Below are 18,755 nucleotides of genomic sequence, written 5' to 3'. Positions count from 1 at the left end.
TCAGGCTTGGCCTTTGAGGGAGAAATTTCTTTTCGGAAAATGGTGGCATGCATTTTACGCCCCAGCAGTGTGTGAGCCTTTTCCACAACTAGCATCCCCCTAGTGATAAGTATTTACTGATATGTACTCATTTGTCCAATTAAAAGAAGGGTAAACTGCTTTAGTTTTTATACTGTCAAACCCAAGAGAGTCTTTTTGTTGCTTGTGCTGCTCTGTTGTTTTCTTTTGCAATTTCATAAACTTCCAAATCAGATGCTACTCCTACTGTTTTCAGTGCACAAAAAACCCTGGAAAGTGCCCATACATAGAGAATGCAGCTCCCAGATCCTTTATTAACCTCTCTATCTTTCAAGCACTGCAGTCCTCTCTTCTAATCAAAGAAAACAGCAAGACTTGACTCAGTTTACTTTCTAAGATATTTAGCAGTGGCAAGGCTTACTAAAAGTAGCCCAGGGACACACAAGAAAGAGTACATCTCCATTTCAACATTGAAAGCTGGGAACTCCCACCTATCTGCAGAACATTTTTAGCTTCTACAGAATCACCAGCCTTTACTTGCATCTTAACTTCTGAACACTGTTACAGAAACATGAACATTATTTTTCAGTCCACCCGAGGACAGACACTTTTTCTGTAGTATTTTTCAAAAGAAAAGCATAGATTTCCTTGACATCCACTGCCTACTAACACACCCCCACTCTAAAGGCATACCTGCATCCCTGCTAGAGCCTGTTGGGCCAGCTTCATGCTCTTTGATTCCAGAGCCAGTTGGAGAGGAAGGAGACACTTCTCCCTGAGGAAAATTAAAAAAATAAAAAAGTGAGAGGGAACAATGGAACCAAAATTGGTATTCAAAGGAGTAACGTTCCAGAAGGGTTGTATCACTTTCAGTAAGATAACACTTGCATGCAGTAATCAAGGAGAATTTCACAACTCTGTGAAGCACTTTTACTCTCTAAAGAAAGCTGGCATATTTTTTCACATACTGTTAAGAATGGCCTTTTAATTGAAATTTCACAAAATACTTCCCAACTGTTAGCCCTCTGTGTGCATGCATGAATGTGCAAAGCATAAAGATGGGATTCACAGATCACTAGCGGTCCTTCAACTCAGCGTGATAAGCATTACACTTCAGTCACTTACTTTCTGTTTAATATTCAAGTTGCCAGAAAAGTGGTTTCATAATCCACTTTCTGTTAGTCAAGTTTTGGTCTGTGGACTCCTCTACAGTACAGTGTGCCCTGTCACGTTAGCTCCCTCCAAATATAACTGGGGTAGACAAAAGCAAATGTACACCGAGTTTGGTTTACACCTGAATTAGCATGTGCTAGAACTATGACTAAGCTGTACTTTGATTACAGAATAACACCGTTTTTTAATATTAAAATAAATCACTAATTAGGATAGTATTTTAGATGCTTTTGACTCAGTGCTCAGATACCAATTTTTTTTTTATTTGGTGACCAAACCAAACAGTGCCTGGAGCTGTGACTTCTCTCTTTACTCCTTACCAGAGAAGGGCTGCAGCATCTAATGAACACCTAGTAATCACAAGCCCTTCAAGTAAATCCTGCTAGTTGTCAGGAAACTCATTCCTGATCAGAGATATTCAGCCCATGTCCAACTGCAGGCTCCCTGAAGGTTTGCAACACTTCATTAGGTCACATATCATGAGGCACTTACCTGTACCTACAGAGTCTATTTTTGCATTTGTGTAGACATACTTGCTTATGGCAAAACATTCTGTGCCAGCTCTTAAGAGTCTTAGTTCTCCAACTGTCTGCATTGCACCCAAAGGAGCCCTTTTGGAATTACATTAACTTCCTCTCATAGACACAAACATGTGCAAGGTAAGAAGGAACAGAAAACAAATACCCAAGTCTTTTCTTACCCAACTGGAAACCAAAAAGCACTGACTTGTTCCATTTGGAGTGTTGTTCTTTGTCAAGTTCTAATGCATTCAAACACACACCCAAACCCCCTGTCTTTTCAAAGCAGAGTCAAAGATGTTTAATTTCTAAAAATACCAAAATGAAGAGTTTTCCCCCTTTTGCTCCTGTGAGCTGCCTTTGACCTGAATTCACTTAGTTTCAGTTGACCCAATGATAAATAGTTCATTTGCTCAAAAGTATATAAAAATAAAAGTATTGACTAACTCTCCTACAATTCTAAAGGTTCAAGTTCTGACATGAATGAAACACATGCAGTAGACTAGCATGCATATTCTGCTCCTCTCGCAAATCCTCCCTTCATAACTAAGGAGAAGCCCTAGGTTTGAGCAACAGTGATTACCAGAGTTTCAGATATATTGTCAAAGCTACCTAAAGTCATGCTTTGCCACAGTCTGCCCATAACCTACAAACCTCCCTCTGACACTGGCAGTCTACAACCTGAACTTGCTTTTTAAAAAACTTAAATGGAGATTACCAAACGCTGGCCATCTCAGCTTTGGGGAACCCAGCTTGTAACTCCTTCAGTGGATCCTGCTTGCAGAGGGGACTGAATGTCCACTTTGAAAAGTCAACTCTACTTTGGGTGTGTTCAGTTGGTATTCCTTTCCCAAAGAAGCCCAAATCACAAACTACCCTAAGGGGCACAAATCTGCTATTTGCTCTTTGAATGCAACCCCTTCCTTTAATGATAAATTAAAGACCTGAGAGTCACAAGCGTGGCTCAGTTAAGCAATCTAGCAAGCTTCTGTACTTGGCAAAGACCTCTTGAGAATCTGCAGGTCTTTTCATATTTGTACCTTCTTCCCAGGTTATGGGTATTTGTAAAAGGCCATTTGGCGTAACATTGCAAGAAGCTTTTTCAAAAAACCATGAATTATGCAGATTTCTAAAGAACTTGAAGCAGACTACATGTGTATCTTAAAATAAGTTTCTAACTAAAAGCTAACCATTTGCTTCATTTAAGATATTCTGAGAAACAGGCAGGCAGAAAGCCCAATTTTCTCAGAAGGTCCTTTCTTGAGTGTTTCTAGAATCAATTTAACTAGAAGGACTCTTAAAACTGGTGAGTTTAGCATCCAAAACAGCTTGAACTACAGAACATCTAGGAAATATTTCCTCAGGGTGTCATATCATCCAGATCTACAGAAACTGCCAAAACATTTACTCCAGGGTTCAGACAGTAATCCTCCAGCCAGTACAGACCTGGCTACCGCCTATGTATCTACCATCAGCTTTGCCTGGACCTGGGAACATACGCAGCATGCAGGTAAATTGTGACAGGACTTTCTAGTTTAGAGAGGTGCCACAGCAATACATCTCTAACCCACAAAGCACCTTTAAGTGCTAACTTTCACATTGTGACTTTGACATCCTCTCTCTTTTAAAAGAAGTTTTCACTATCACCCTCTGGGGGAGAATTCACATTTGAAATTAGTAGATCAACAGGTGCCAAAACAAGATACCTGTGCATTAACTGGTACTCAATCAGCCAGACAAACACAGAAAAAAAAGGAGGAAGGAAAAGGAAAAAAAAAAAAAAAAAAAATCACACTAGTATATAGTACTAACTGCAGGGATGCTACAAACTGATGATTATTTAGGCCTGCACCTCTTCAGGGCAGAACACCACATTTCTTTTAGACTTTCTACAGTTCACTGCCACAGTATATAAGCATTTGGGGCATTATTAACACACAACAAACTTATTCTCATATTAAAGTGGTTGGAGACTGGGAGGAGAGGGGAAAAGGAAGGCAGTCATAAGTCACTGGAGTGGATCCAGTTCAGTTTCACTATAATGAAGACAGGTGGGAGCTCTTCTGGCTTGTGTGTAGCTACCCTGCACATCAGCATGTTGTCTACCATCTGTCATCACATACACAGAGAACAATGAGCTGTTTCTTGAGATATCTCCCAAAATGAAGAGCACAAAATGACAAACAGGAGGATGGAAATGAGAACAGATTCAATTAGCTGAACTTCCCATCCTTGCTAAAAATGTTTAGCTGAAAATCTAATTAAGGTTGCTGCAGCCTGTGTTCCCACTGTATTCTCGGAGAAAATGAACTGCCATTGTGTCATTTCCTGTTCTTGTTACACACTCAGCCAATTAAATCTTTAGCATTTCCATGCTACAGCTATAAAACACCTGCAGAGATACCTCACAATGTTGGATTAGCTTAAGCATCTTCCTCACTTCAGTTCGACCTGTCATTTAAATGCATCATCTGCTAGTACAAGAACACAGAAGGACACAGCAGATAATCCTCAGGCAGAATGGGAGAGGATGATGTAAATTAACACAGTCAGTCCCTACTAAGGTCTACCACTTAAGAACTGAGTTCCATTAGGCTGCACAAGAGATAATGCAGACCAGAATTTGGTCTCAGAGTGCAATGAAGAAAGTGATTGAGGTTTCCTCTTATACCTTACAGTCCTTTTATAATTCTACCCTGTTTTGAGTGGTCCCACACCATGGGATCTCATTGCTTACTCCACTGTCTGCAGTTCTATACTGTCAAGTGACAATTCATTCAGGTTTTGTAGTGCTACACATGCAAGACGTTTTACATATGTGAAGTTCTCAGAATAAACTAGTGCACATCAATATACTTCAAAACACATTTAAGAATGTTTCCCATTTATGTACAGAAACTAGTTTCACACTGGAACTCCTAAGTTTCCATGCAGATGCATGCAGGTGTGGATATAGATACACATAACAGTTTTAAGCAGAAATACCAACTTAACCCTGAATGAGACGAGTCAAGTACAACACCGAGGGGGGCATGAAAGGAAGGGAGCACCTTTGACTTGGAGGAGGGGAAGCCACCAAAAGCTTCAGGATATGTCCACCCAGCAGTGCTGTCAAAAGACAGCTCAGTTTAAAAAACAAAACAAAACAAACACAAACACACATGCCCCAAAAAAGAAAAGGGGTGGGGGGAGAAGAGAGAGGCAGTAATAACAGATCCTGGCTGTAGTGTTCTTTCCCTGAGCAGAAGAGAAGACAGGGATCACTCTTTACCTGCTGCTGTTGTCTAAGGTCACCTGTGCAAAGGACATGGTGAGAGCCACTACAGAACAACAGTCTGGAAGAATGATTTTACAGCACAGAAAGTAATTGCAGAGACATGAAACAGCTTTCCTAATCACAACATTTCTATTTAAATCTGGTATAACACATAAACACTGAACAAATGAGCATAATGTGATGGCAGTCCCCTCCCTTCAAAACAAAGAGCGCCAAGCACCCTCCTGTCCTGACCCAGAAGACCAATTAAAAAAATAAAATAAAATATATATAATATATATTCTAAGATCACTAGAAGCCATTAGCCATTTGCACTAACAGGCACTCCATTAGAGAAAACAGCATTTGGTAAGTGGGGACCTTGTTACGTGCAAAACGGAGTAAGCAGAGAGTACCAAGGACAAAGACTCAGTCCTGTTCCTACTGAGGCTACCTGGAGTTTTGCCACTAGACCTCCATGGTATCTGGACTGAATCCCAAGCGACCTGCCCAGGGTCAAGCAGAAAGGTCAGAGACAGAGCCATGTGCGTAATCCAGGACCAGTATCTCCAGGATCACAGGCTGTCCTTCCTGAGCTACCCCACTCCACAACTGTCAGCTTCTCAAACTGCAGAATGAGTCATGAGAATGTAAATAGCCTTTATATTCAGCACACTGGGTTACAACGACCTTTCTAATTGTCTGAGTTTGCTGTGGCTCATCAACCTACCTCCTTCCCTGCAGGTCTGTCACAAGGGATGCTAAGACAGGTCAGTCAAAACAGACTGCCAAAAAGGTCAGAGCAAGACAGATCACTATTGTAAGCAGAGAGATCATAAAAATCTTTCTATCCTCATTGTAGTGGAAAAAGCCTTCAGTGAGAAGAGAAGAGAATAATGGCTCATTAATTCACTCTCATGATGAAAATTGTAATGCAGATAGGAAATGGCCCAGTCTTAACTCCTGGTTAGTGCCTGGAACACAGTCTTATGGCCTACCTTCACCTCCACCATACTGACTTAGGGAAGGGGGCAGTATAAATGAAGTATTTGTCACCACCATAAGAGTTATTTCCCTTCATGCAAATGGTGATAACCACATTAACTTTCAAAAATGGGATTAAAAATAAAGATTAAAAATAAGACATCTCTCTGCATTACCTTGCCCCTGAAAATTACATAGGAGAAGCAAAATTCAGAACCTCAGGGCCTTATTAGCATGTAATTTGCATTCCATAGCATAATTCACAGCTCAGTCAAAGAACAGATAAGAATTTGATTCACGGCTGTTGCCATTTTCTAATATGCTGTTTGTTAGGCAGGATAACAGTCATAGCCAGAGTCTGACATTTTTCAGTCAGAGTAACACTGACAGTTGAGCTTCTCAGCCTTGGCTGCTTAATGAACAAAGTATCACAGCCTGTAACTCCATTAGCCTCACTTAGTCAAGCAGAAAAGTTGGCCCACCATAGAAAATAAATGGTAAACATGAATTCTTGAAATTCTGGAGGTACTTCCAGCTGCTACCCTTAAATAAACCAAACAGAAGCAAATACTGTCCCTACACAAAAGGGGACAACTTAATTTGTGTAAAACAAATTACAGCAGTATATATATGAACACATGTACATATAAAAGTAGAAATATCCATAACCCTTCTTTTCCTGTGCTAGCTTAGAGAATGATGATAGAACACCACCAACAACTTCATGGTTCATAATGGAAGTACTGAAAACCTGGAAGAGAAACAGGAAATAAATAAATCTTTTTTCAAGCAACAGCTCTTCAAGAAGAAAGATTTTAAGTCCTTGCTCACATTCCAGAGAAATGATCAATTTTATCTGCAGCAGAAATAGGACTGTCCTACTTACAAAGAGTGTTAACAGTCCAGCTCAGACAGAAGTGTGGAGTTTGCAGCGTATAAATACAGGGCAAGCTCTCATGCCTCCATAATGCAGGAAGTCAGACCAGATGACTACAACAGACCCCTCCAGCACTAAAATTTGTATCTCTATGCAAATACAAGTTTGGTGACTGTACTTAGAGACCTCTTCAAGCAATAGGATAGAAGACAAAATCTGAAGCCTTCCAGTTAGAACACTCCTTTTCAAGAAAAAACAAAACAACAATAAATTATCTTTATGATGCTATACCACTATAAGACAATCATGCACTGTTAGACAACTGTGGTGTTACAGTGCTACATAAGAATGAACAAGCAGTCAGTGTTGCAGTTTACAGGTCCTGAAGAAAACCAGTTGAGAGACTGCTCTCATACTAAGTTGATATAAATTCTGACTTGCTTCAGCAGGGCCTGGATTTTACTCCAGTTACTCACAAGTGTAGAGACACTTCTGTGCATGTTTCCCATGTCAAGAGATTTGACTGTCACATAACCAGTTGAGGTTCCACCTTTACTAATAACTTTATAATTTCTGGCTGAAAGCATTTTCATTTTTCTTCCTTACCACTTCCAGCTTCTTTTTTAAAAAAATCTCATTCTTTTTCTCCCCACACAGTACAAAACTCTTCACTTTTATTCAGTTACAATGGAAAGGCTTCTTGACTGACTTGAAGTTTAACTCTCCTTTTCCTTCCGTATCTGATCCTCTCTCACCTCAGCTGCTGACATCAGCTCTCTCTTGGAGTTCCCTCTGGGTCTCTCCTCCAGCTCAGTATTTAATTTTTTTCTTCCTCTTTGCTTCATGTATTCCCTCTTCCCTTCAATCCCTTCGCTTTTCAAACCAAGACACAAAGTAATCATTTCACCCAACACTTAAATGAACCTGCCCCTGGAGGGAAGCACATGAGTTGCTTAGCAGAGGATGCTTAATGACACAGGGAAAAAGAAGTGAGGAATAATGCTGAAATGTAACTTCATACAGTTTGTGAGCTAGAAGTTTAACAATTTTTCAACCTGGAATGTTGAATGAGATTTCAATTTAGTACTGCTTGGTATTAAAAAGTGACACAGTGGCATTTCTAATTTTTGTTATTTACATACTTTCCAAGAGAAATGGATTTTCCATAACAGCAGAAGCATAGCTCTACTCATGGGAAAGGCAAACATGAACAATTTAATCTTCCATCTAGCCTAATGCAGCCGAGACCACAGAATTCATACAATCATAATTAAATAGCTCAGCACAGTCACTCAGCTGGAGAGCATTTCTAAGGTCATTTGCTTCCTTGCTATACTTGCTAATAACATCTTGATTTCAACACAAACACAAAGTTCCTAGAAAGGAGCCTGACACTGTTGTCAAGATGAAACCAAAACAGAACAGAACAAAACAAAAAACAAGCACGTGATGTACCTTTGCTTGAGAGGAGAAAAAGAGAGACAACAAAAGATTCTACACAATATTAAAGTGGACAAGGCCAAAATAATAATCAGGATGCTTCCAGTCTCCAAAGCTGTATTGTAATCTCTCTGTGATCCGTTATCATCACTCTCCCTGGAACATCCACCCCAGTAGATTTTTGCCCTTCATGCACAAAGTATGACAGTCACTAATTCTGCTCTTAAGGAATTTGATGACACACGTAAACCTCACAAGGTCTTCATTATAAAGCAATCTGTATCCTTTAGATGATTTTATTGATTATCACTTTAAGTACAGCATGAAGATGAGGTGAAGAGCAGAGCATCCATGCTTAGTGTATACCTCCTGGCCTTAGGTAGAACACACATGGGGCTTGCTCAGCCTGCAATTTTGAAAGCTTATCAAGCTATTCCATGAAACCTCTTCTTCCCTCTATTTGCTGAGCCTGGAAGGGAAGCTAAGGATTTTTCCAGTGAAAACATTTTTATTTCAAAATTTCAGTACAATGAAAACAAAAAATAAAGCATCTTATGAGAATTAAACTTCTATCAGGAGAAGTTTTACAATGCTGGGACTGGGTAGGACTGAGGGAACAGAAAAGAGACACAGAGGTACTACAGCACAGACATCTTGCAAATGACCTTATTTTCTCCATTACAGCTGGATGGCATAGAGTTAGTTACAAAAGTCTGATGAAAAAATGGGAGGATGAGCTATATTTCTGGTCATTACTAGTTACACTTTGAAGGTTAATGCTGCAATCTGCAATTCCATTCAACTTTCACAGCAGTGCAATGCTAAATCTTGACAGACCTAAGGGATGGCTGTTAAAAATATCCCCACATTTGCAATGCATTATGTTATTTTATACTCACTGCACCTTAGCATATTCAATTTCTTAAGCAAACAAACATTCAAGGAAACCAAAGGTAGTATATTTCCTGCAGCTTTGTACTTTTCATGGAATGTAAATAAAAGAACTGTGAGAAAAGACTTTTATTATTCCCATTCACCCCTTCGTTTTCAAAACAAAGAAAAGTCATGACTTGCACAGACAGCATCACACAAAGACCACAGCAGAGTCAAGCCTCATTTAGTAGGAAAACAGTCCTCTCAGTTTCAGTGCCACTTCTCTTCTTCCATCCCCTGGTCCTCCCATCCCCCCAATCCTATTTCATTCTCTAAGGCAATTACTGACAGCCTCCTGATGTTCTCACATTCTCCTCCTTTGCAATCACTAAAAGTGATCAGATACTTAAAACAAACACACACACTGCTATCCCATTACCACCCTTAGACCCGTAGGGCAGTATTTCAGTTGCATTTGTTGTTAGAAGTTAGACAAACACTAAAAACTATGAGTGTTCTCATCTTTTATTGGTGCTATTCCTGTACTGAATGAATTATGTACATCCCACAGTAACTGAATGTTGGGGGTTAAGCCCAATAGGCAGCTCAGCCCCACCCAGCTGCTCTACACTCCCACCCTACCAGCTCCTACAAAGAAAATCAACTCTAGCCCAGCCCAAACCAGTACACTATGGGCTTTTGTCACAAATCTAGAATGAACTTTCAGAAGAATCCATAAAAGAAACAAAGACCCAAAGCAGTGGTGAATATTAAGGTTCACTACTACAAAAAACGTCGGGAAGGGCAGAAAGTTAGTTTCAGAAACAGCAAGCACTGCCCTTTAAAACAAACAAACAAACAAACAACAAAAACAACCAACACAAACCCACACATAAGAGCAACGGAAATAATCTTTCAGAAACCACACACCTTCTCCCATGACAATACCAAACCTTCTTTGATACCTTCAAGAGCCATAACCCTGGCTGACAGGTTTTTAGGGACTCCTAGATCTAGAGGCCTTCCAACACTTTTGGAATCTTGTCTTGACAGCAAGAGTTCAGACATGCATGACAGAAACTGACCCTATACAGCCCTTTCCTCTCCAACACTGCTGTCTTTTGGGGTCCCAGAACAGATGCTGTACCTGCCCATCAGACAAGAAATAAGGCCAGTTACATATCCCAGATTAAACATGCAGATTGATTCAAATACCATACCAGACAGTGCCACACTGCCTTTCTAAACAAGAATCTCCTCCCCTCACTCACCCCTCAACATTAGAACCAGGAATACAACATTTTAAATCAAGACCAGAGCACATACACCATTCAAAACACCAAATGGGCTACACAAATGTGCCCCAAAGCCTGGACCCAGCCTGTAAACCGACAACACAAGAGATGCAGCTCAGCAATCCACACTGCCACTAGAATCTCTTCTTGGCCACGTGTCTGCCAGGGAACTCATCATCCACTTGCTGAATGCCAGATAGCAACCATGTAATGGTTGAGCAGCATGAGTCACATATCCAGCAGTCATGTTCAGGAGGAAAGAACAGGAGCACTTAATGCCAGGTGGTTGTGGCAGCAAGAGCAGGAAGCAAAGTGTTTTAAAAATGAGAAAGAGTAAAATAGAGAGAGATATGCTAAAAGCATCCCCCCAAAAAAACCTCAGTGACAGTCATTCCTCCTTCCCCTCTCCTTTCTTCTGGTCAGGGGATCTGCTATACATATCAGCTTCCCTAACCACTCTCTCCCAGTAGAAAGAAACAAACAGAAATTATGAACAAAAGTTGATGGGAGAAGAATGAAATGATGAAATCACAAGTATTTCTTCACAATGGAGAAGCCAAAATGCATCCCAAGCCTCAAGATTCTCTAAGTGGATGAATTATCTGCAAAGCTAAGTGCATTGGAAGTCTCTACGGCATTGGATGTTTGGTGAGGATCACACCACACTTACTGCTTTTATTATTTGTTGAGCACATGTAAGCTAAAATGAGTGAGCATGTTGTTTTATTTAAGAGTTTGTAAGCTGCAGCTACTTCAAGAAGTATGTCAGATGCAAAGCTAGAGACACAAAAATAAATGACAGAGTAGAACTACCCATTTCATCCCCAAATTCCCATGACTACAGAAAAAAAAAAAAATACAAGGAGGATAGATATTTCAGAGTTCAGCTAATTTTAAGGCTTACTTCCATTCCTGACTGCTCTTCATTGCACTGGCTTCCCGAAGTTCACAAATTGCACTCAAAAAGTAGCACCAAGATGAATAGGACTGGGACACAAACAGGAGAGACAGAACTGGACATAAGCTGGTTATTAAAGAAGACCCTGCTCACCACTGACTTCTGACCTTCCAGTTGTAGTCTCCAGAAATACTGGCCATTTTTGAAAGGCCAATATGAAATACCAGAGGGATGCAAGCTTTTGCAGTAATGAACATAGGAACTGCTACCAACACAAACAGGACTTGGAAATGCTCAGCACCCCTGAAAGCCAGGACCTGTATCTCTCCAATTAGGCACTCAGAATTGGTGCCCTGAAGGTTTGAGCCTGTATCCCCATTCGATTTCAATTACTTTGTGCAACTTTTAGGTGCAGAGATGTGCAGTATACAGATATGCTGAAGAGAAGTGAGCATTTGGAAAGCCTTTCTGGTTCTTCTTTGAAAGAATGCAAATTACATCAGTTACTATGCCAGAGCACCACTCATCAATAGGTCTCATGGCCATTACTTTGAAGTCCACGGGGGAAACTTTAAACTAGCATGAACAGCAATTTATACTATTAAGACTCTTGCCTATGCATCTTCTTCTGCACCCAGCCACATTTAACTGGGAGTAAAGAGACAACAGCCACACAAGCTCCACAGAACAGCTCAAACTCAAGTCGGCAGTGATGCTTCTACTACACTGACAAAAGGGGGGAAAAAAAAAAATTTGCCATTGTTCTGGTCAGAAGAAAAGTAATGACAGGATAGTAGTAAGACCTGGAAATTACAGGAAATGTCTTAGAACTGTAAGAAACATCTCTTTAGGATAATAAAAAAAATTCCTAACGAAGAATGGCAGGGACATGGTAAGAATTTCTGTATATAAGACTCCAGGTTCCAGTGAGGACAGCAACACCAAAACACAACAGCTAAACTACCCACCAAGCCACAGCCTCCCTCAGAAGTCCCAACCAACCTCCTCTTTGCAGCACCAAGTCCGTGCTGACAGAAAGCCATTAAGTTTTACTTAGCCTATAAGGCATGACTTAATTACATAAAGCATTCCAAGAAACTCTGGTAAACCCAAGTTTTTTCAAAGCGGTATGTGACTGGCAAGTGCAGTCTAGTCTCTTATTTTATTCTCTGGTATGTAGATAATCCTCACGAGTATTAAACTGCTCTGATCAAACATTCTTTTTCAAGGCTCATCTTCTTGTGTCTGTGCAGTTACTTTTTATGGATCATATTTCAGCCTCTAAAATCACAGTGGAGAAACTGGCCAGGAATTAGCCAAGAAGAGAGACTTGTTCAGTGTAGGTTGTTGGCCTTAGGGCAGAATTTGTCACCTTGAAAATACTGAAGTGAATGCAGCCCAACTTAGTAGCGAACAGTTGTTTGCTGGCAGACAACATTAATGTCTCTTAAGCTACTTTCCATGTGATCAGTTCACCAATTAAAACACCAGCACATCAATTCCTTTCATCTAATTCATTATTTATAAGTCATTCATCCAACCTCCTTAAGCACTTAGTCTATATCCAACCTTCACAACACCTGTTCATCAGAGACAAACATCATTGTACTAGGCAGGCAACAACAGACTAGTTACCAATGGGTTATGTGACTCTCCCTTCTCAAGAAGTCACAGGATGTCTATGGCAAAGACTTGAACTGACTTAAGGTCATTTCCATCCTGGTCCACTTTAATATTCACTATTTGATACCCTTGCTCAATACTCTGATCAAAAGTTAAAGTCCTGAAAGAGCACGCACATATTCCTATCTCAAGGCAGAGCTGACAGGACTCTGTGGGAAACTGTATTCGTTGGAGATTTGTATTTCTTTATGAAGCGAGACATTTAAATAATGCCCCTCACTAGAATTAATATGCAAGGTCATTAACTGGGATTTGGATTCATAAGTCCAATTAACATCAAAGGAAGCTGAACAGCAAAAGTATCATTTAGCTCCCTGTAGATACACCCAACAGATCTCTGTCAAACTAATTGAAGAATAACATTCCAGGATGAATGTCCAGTCTACTGCACTCCCTTGGGGCAAAAGTACCCCAGGTGCTCCCAAACATAGTAGACATGTGCTATCTAAACTGCTACCAGACAAGTGCTGGAAACAGCTCCCATACAAGTGCTACAGCTGAATCCCCTAACTAATTGCACAGACTTCAGGGAACTATAATGTGGCCTGCCCAGTGTTCAGTAACAGAGGCCCAACACAAGAGAGGAAGCTATGGATAGGTCAGGAGCAAGCCAGAACATAGAAGTTAATCTACCCCAACAGTATCATGGAGATAAGTATGTAGCTGATATAATACATGTAAAAACCCCCTTGAACTCAACTAGTCATAATCTCGAGGAAATGCAAAGAGTTATCTTGTCCTCCCCATTCTCACACTAGGACCACTATTTTAAAAGAAAACATTATGAAGAACCTCTACTCATCTAGAACTGTGGTGTCAAAAGCAGAAAATGGCCTTTTATTTTATAAGTCAAAAAAAAAGGGAGTATACAGTTTACACGTTCTCATTCTCATGAGCAGACTTCATTCTTCAGTTCCAGAAGGAAAAGAACTTAAGTAAGGGCATGGACAACCTGTTAAATGGCAGTAACACCAGCACAACTGACTAGTGGAAGCCAGACGCTGCTCTGTGGAGAAACAGAAACAATACTGATTGGGGTACTTACTAGATTTGCTATTTCTGAAACCCAGCCACTATCTATCTCAACTGGATGTGGCAGCTCACGAATCTCTGTCCCCCATTCTTATGCAGTATAGATGTGCTCTACATCATGAACTTCCCCAAAAATACTGTAGAGAAGTGCTGATGTCCCTTCCTTGTATCCAGTATATTTTAAGGACACACCAAATTTTCCTACTAAACAAACTGGAACGTCCTCCCTGCACATGCAGTACTCAAAATACTCATTCAGCTGCTGCTTTTTTAAGAGACCTCACAAATACGTATTTTTCTCCTGAACTATTTGCCACACTGCCTTTAACACTTTCGGTATGTTGCCACTATGGATCTCAGATCTGAGTTCTGGACTAGGGTTACTTGGTGGAAAGATTATATGTATCTTCACTCTAACTCTAGTATGATGGAATATTCCAGAACATACCACCAGGCTCTGCTACTACACTCAAAAATATTATAGCAGAAAAGATGAACGGCAGATTCAAAGCGGATAAGCAGCCAGGGACTGATTTGTAGTACAGCAGATGATACAATCTGCACCTGATAAAGATGAAAACAGGAAAGGGGCATGGTCGGGATGTCTCCATTCTGCACCTATCTTGGCTGTATTTCTGGTCATTGACTTGCTCTATTTTCAAGTCTATTCTTTTACAGTGTCAGGAACAAAGCCATCACAGTGCTGTTCTTTAACAAGTTACAAGCAAAGATGAACTTTTATCTAATTTGCACATCATGCTGGTGAACTCCAGCCCAAGATGTGGCCCAATGTACTGATCTGGAGTCTGGCAGTAGCTTGTTAGCAGAGAATGAAGAGTAAGCTCAGAGTACAGTAATATTCACTGCATTGTTACTGACAAGTCTAACGTTAAGAGCTTACTTCATCATAGCTACACCTGTGAAGGTATTAGCTTTATTTAAAAAGATTAGGATTTACAGTGGAAAAAAAAAAACAACCAACTAAACAAATGCAACATTAAGAACATTGGAGGAAAAAGAGAAAAAGGCAGGCATATCTGTAAAAAGGCAGTAGGCAAGTGAAAAAGGAAGAAATGTGGTAACAGCTAACTAATTCATAGGGAATGAGAATAGTACTTGAAAACAGAGAGACCACTCACTGTATTAAAGATGGAGGGTGATAAATGGGAAGATAAAAGAGCCAAGTTTTCTCCAACCACAGTGCCAAGTAAACATAATCCAATTCTAATGGAGCTACTGGGAATTACTTATCCAGCTGTTCTCAGCTGCCCAACCTGTGTTGGAAATGCACGTGTCTGGCACTGGTCACGTCAGACCTGTGCTACATCCATTCACCATTGACTTGAGGCCCCTTGTGGACTGCAGCTGACAGGGTTTTAGAGCAGCAAAAGAACTGCTCTTATTTCTTCCCTGCTTGGTGACTGCTCTGGAATAACTAGCTCTTCAATCCCTAATTTTCCATGCACAAAGCTGCACTGAGCATATCTGAAAAGAGCAGTGGGGAGTAATGAGGTGATAAAAATACTCCCAGGAGAGTAATATAGTGGTAAAAAAGCATCACCTCTGTCAGCAGCTAATAGTGGATATCTAGGAGGACTACAGCACAGGCCAAATTTATAGCAGCACCGCTACATACTCTTATAAACTCAATCATCTCTGACTAAAGTAATTCTGAATAAGAAGGGGTACCTTTGTGTCTGACAGGCTTCAAAACAATTTCTTCCATGGTTTGTTGAGGTGCTTTCTGAACCCATGCAAACTTTTTAGCATCCATTGCATTCTCTAATAAGGCAAGCCTAAGCATTTTACATCTCAGCTATAAGCTGTGTGAAACAGTGTCCTCCTGTTTTGAACAGTGCACTTGTTAGTTTCTTTTGATGCTTCCTAATGGTTCTGACAGAAGGGACAGTGAATAATTTTGCCTATTTACTTTCTCCATAGCAATCAGATTTCCAACATGAGATCTTAAATAGCTCTACAAATGAGGGCAGTGCCAGCTCCCCCATTTTATAGATGTACAAATGGAGGCAGGAAGAAGAGAGAAGGCTTACTCAAGATAATATAGCAGGCTAAAGGAAATAGGCATAGAAACTATATTATTTTAGTTCCTACCCAGTGTCCTAGCTATATGATGATATAACCCTTCAGTTTCTAGAATATTTATTTTCAGTAAACAAAAACTGATCTAGATTTAAAAGAAAACAAACACACTGAGAAGACTGAGAAGCATCATCACTTATATTGAAGGCTGTAATTTAGAAGGAAAACTCTTTAGACCATAAGACAGCCCTCCTTTCTAATCAAGTGTCACCATTATACATACACATGCCCATTTTAACACCTTTCCTTGCATTTCACTCATGGCTAGAGGCCAACGGCTCATCAGCAAATTATCCACTACTACCAGCCTAGATATGTGCATCTACAAACTAAAAAAAATCACATAGATTCAACCCCCTCCTCTGTCTACCTCACTTTTAATTCAAATTTTTACTTCCATTTTACGAATACTCACAGCTCCACAAGATTCAACATTAAATGTTCTTACCTTAGCTGATATGGAGGTATCTTGATAGCAGCATCAGGAGAATCCAAGGTTTCTGTATAACCAGAAGAAACAATAGGGCTTTTAAAAGAAACTTTTGAGTTCAACCATAGTAATATATCTGGCTACAGCCTCTGAACCAACAATCCTAAAGTTTACACCTATTCCAGCTGACAGAACAACAATCACTGCTGCTCCAAGTCACCACAGCTTTGCATCAATCTGTCAGGACACTGGGTGCCCAATGAGAAGGCATCGAGTACCCTCTTTTCCTCAGTGAGCTCCCTCTCACATATCAGCACTTCAGCAGCACATATACTAAAACTGGAACAGTATAGAGGATATTAGCATGGCTGCTGTGCAAGGCTAACACACAATTAACAAAGTAACCCATGGAACATCAAGCTGAAAGGCCAGTAATAAAACAGCAACAGGTATGAACCACCACATATTGTGGTAGCTATGTATGGATGAAAAATAAAAATTTAAAGCAATTATAAGTAGTTAGCGTCAAAAGCACTTCAAGTCACAGCCAATCTCTGAAAATGGGTGGATGCTGAAATGTACCTAAGCTCATATTCCCTTAAAAGAAGAACTCATTCTATTGAACATTATACAGCAAGGATAAAAGAGCTCATGGAATCCAGTTAAAAAAAAAAAAAAAAATGCAGCTTTTAAAATAGATCCCGAATGTAAGCCAGCAGTGAAAACTGTACCGGAGGGGTTTTCTACGATGATTTAGGAAGGGGTGGAGGGTGGGTGGGGTGGGAGCTTTTAGAGAAGACACACACCCCTACCCGTCCACATACACAGAAACTGATAGCTACCGATACCCGTATCTGCCTCGCAAGACCCACGAAGCAGAGCCAGGTGGCGGGGGGGGGGGGGGGGGGAAGGGACGACGAAGGACACGGATGCTCTCCGGGACCGCCAGCAGGTGCCACAGCCCCTTCCAGCAGCGCGGAGCTCCCGGGCATTTTGAACCGCCTGAGGCGCTCCGGTCCCTCCGCACCCGCTGGAGGCTCGGCGGCCAGCGCCGAACAAGTTTGTTGGGGCCTCCCTGCCCCCGCCGTTACAAAACCTCTCCATCGGAGGCTCCTACACTCAGGGCTGCGCCGTGCCCCGCTCCGCTCCCCCGCGGGTAGCCCCGCCGCGGCGGGGTCAGCCCGGCGCCGCTGCCCGCGCCCCCCGCCCCTTACCGATAGCCCAGGTGCAGCTCTCCTTGATGGCCCTGTGCTTGCTCCCCGACGCCTCCTTCTGCAGCTTTCGCAGGATTTCTTCCATCTTGCCTCCCCCGGGATCCTCGCGTAGCCGCGGGGGCAGAGGAGCAGGCGGCGAGGAGGAGGAGGAAGAGGAGGAGGGCGGTGCGGGCGGCAGAGCGGTGCCGGGGCTGCCCCCGCCGCGGCCGTGCCTACGCGGGGACGGTGCGCGGCACCCCGCTGCCGCCCCGCCGCCGCTGATGAATCACGCCGAGCTCCATGGCGGGGACACGTCAGTTGTTGCCGCTGCGGAGTCCCTCCTCCTCCTCTCCCACCCCGGGCAGGCCCCGGTGGCGCAGCCGGGCAGGGGCCGGGCTTGGCCCTGCCCGCCGCGGGCGCAGCACGGCGGCGGCGGCGGCCTCCCCCCGCCCCGGGAGCGCGAGGAGTCCCTTCCCGGCGCCGGGAGGAGAGGAGGCGGCGGCGGCGGCTGCCACCGGCCGCGGAGGGCCCGGGGAGCGGAGCGGGGGACGGCGCCGCCGGACCTGGACCCTGCGGCGGCGGCCGCGGCCGCCCCCGCGGGAGGAACACGGCGCGGGCAGGCGGCGGGCGGGCTGCGGCCTGGCCGGTTGCCATGGCGACCGGCGGCCTGGCCGGCGGGCGGGGGACGCCGGCAGCCCCGGCCTGCCCCCAGAAAGCGGGAGGCGCGGGCTTGGTGTCCGCCTGCGGTTTAGGCTCAGCGGTTCCAGCCGGTGGACTCGCGGGGTCGGGCGGCGTGCCCGCGTCCAGAGTGGGGAGACGCTTCCTGGGCTTTGCAGGGCCGAGGCGGGGGCCCGCTCGGCCAGCTCCCCCCGCCCCGCTGCTGAGCGCGGCCTGCAGGGATGGATTGCTGCTCCCCAGCTCCGCCAGCCCGGCCGCCTCTCCCTGCGGCCCTGCCGCAGGGCAGCCCCTCTCCCCCGCAGCGTCC

General features: G+C 42.9%; 1 protein-coding gene across 6 annotated transcripts in view; it reads right to left on the bottom strand.

Annotated features, from left to right (window-relative positions):
• The window catches only part of ARFGEF3 (ARFGEF family member 3), a 99,657-nt gene extending 81,551 nt beyond the window's left edge, over positions 1-18,106 (bottom strand). For 4 of the 6 annotated variants that reach the window (XM_052784487.1, XM_052784489.1, XM_052784490.1 and 1 more), the window contains exons 1-3: positions 17,792-18,105; positions 16,596-16,647; positions 712-793 (exon numbers count right to left, since the gene is read on the bottom strand). In XM_052784487.1, coding sequence (XP_052640447.1) covers positions 712-793; positions 16,596-16,647; positions 17,792-17,876 — 219 coding nt within the window. In that variant the 5' untranslated portion in view covers positions 17,877-18,105. Of the gene's footprint in view, positions 1-711; positions 794-16,595; positions 16,648-17,791 lie in introns of all 6 variants that reach the window. The other 2 variants (XM_052784485.1, XM_052784488.1) reach the window with 1 other exon arrangement.
• Positions 18,107-18,755: the final 649 nt, after the last annotated feature.

Source organism: Harpia harpyja, chromosome 4 (genome assembly GCF_026419915.1).
Source record: "Harpia harpyja isolate bHarHar1 chromosome 4, bHarHar1 primary haplotype, whole genome shotgun sequence".
In the NCBI taxonomy this organism is placed as follows: Eukaryota; Metazoa; Chordata; class Aves; order Accipitriformes; family Accipitridae; genus Harpia; species Harpia harpyja.
This window is presented reverse-complemented; position numbering and strand designations above follow the sequence as displayed.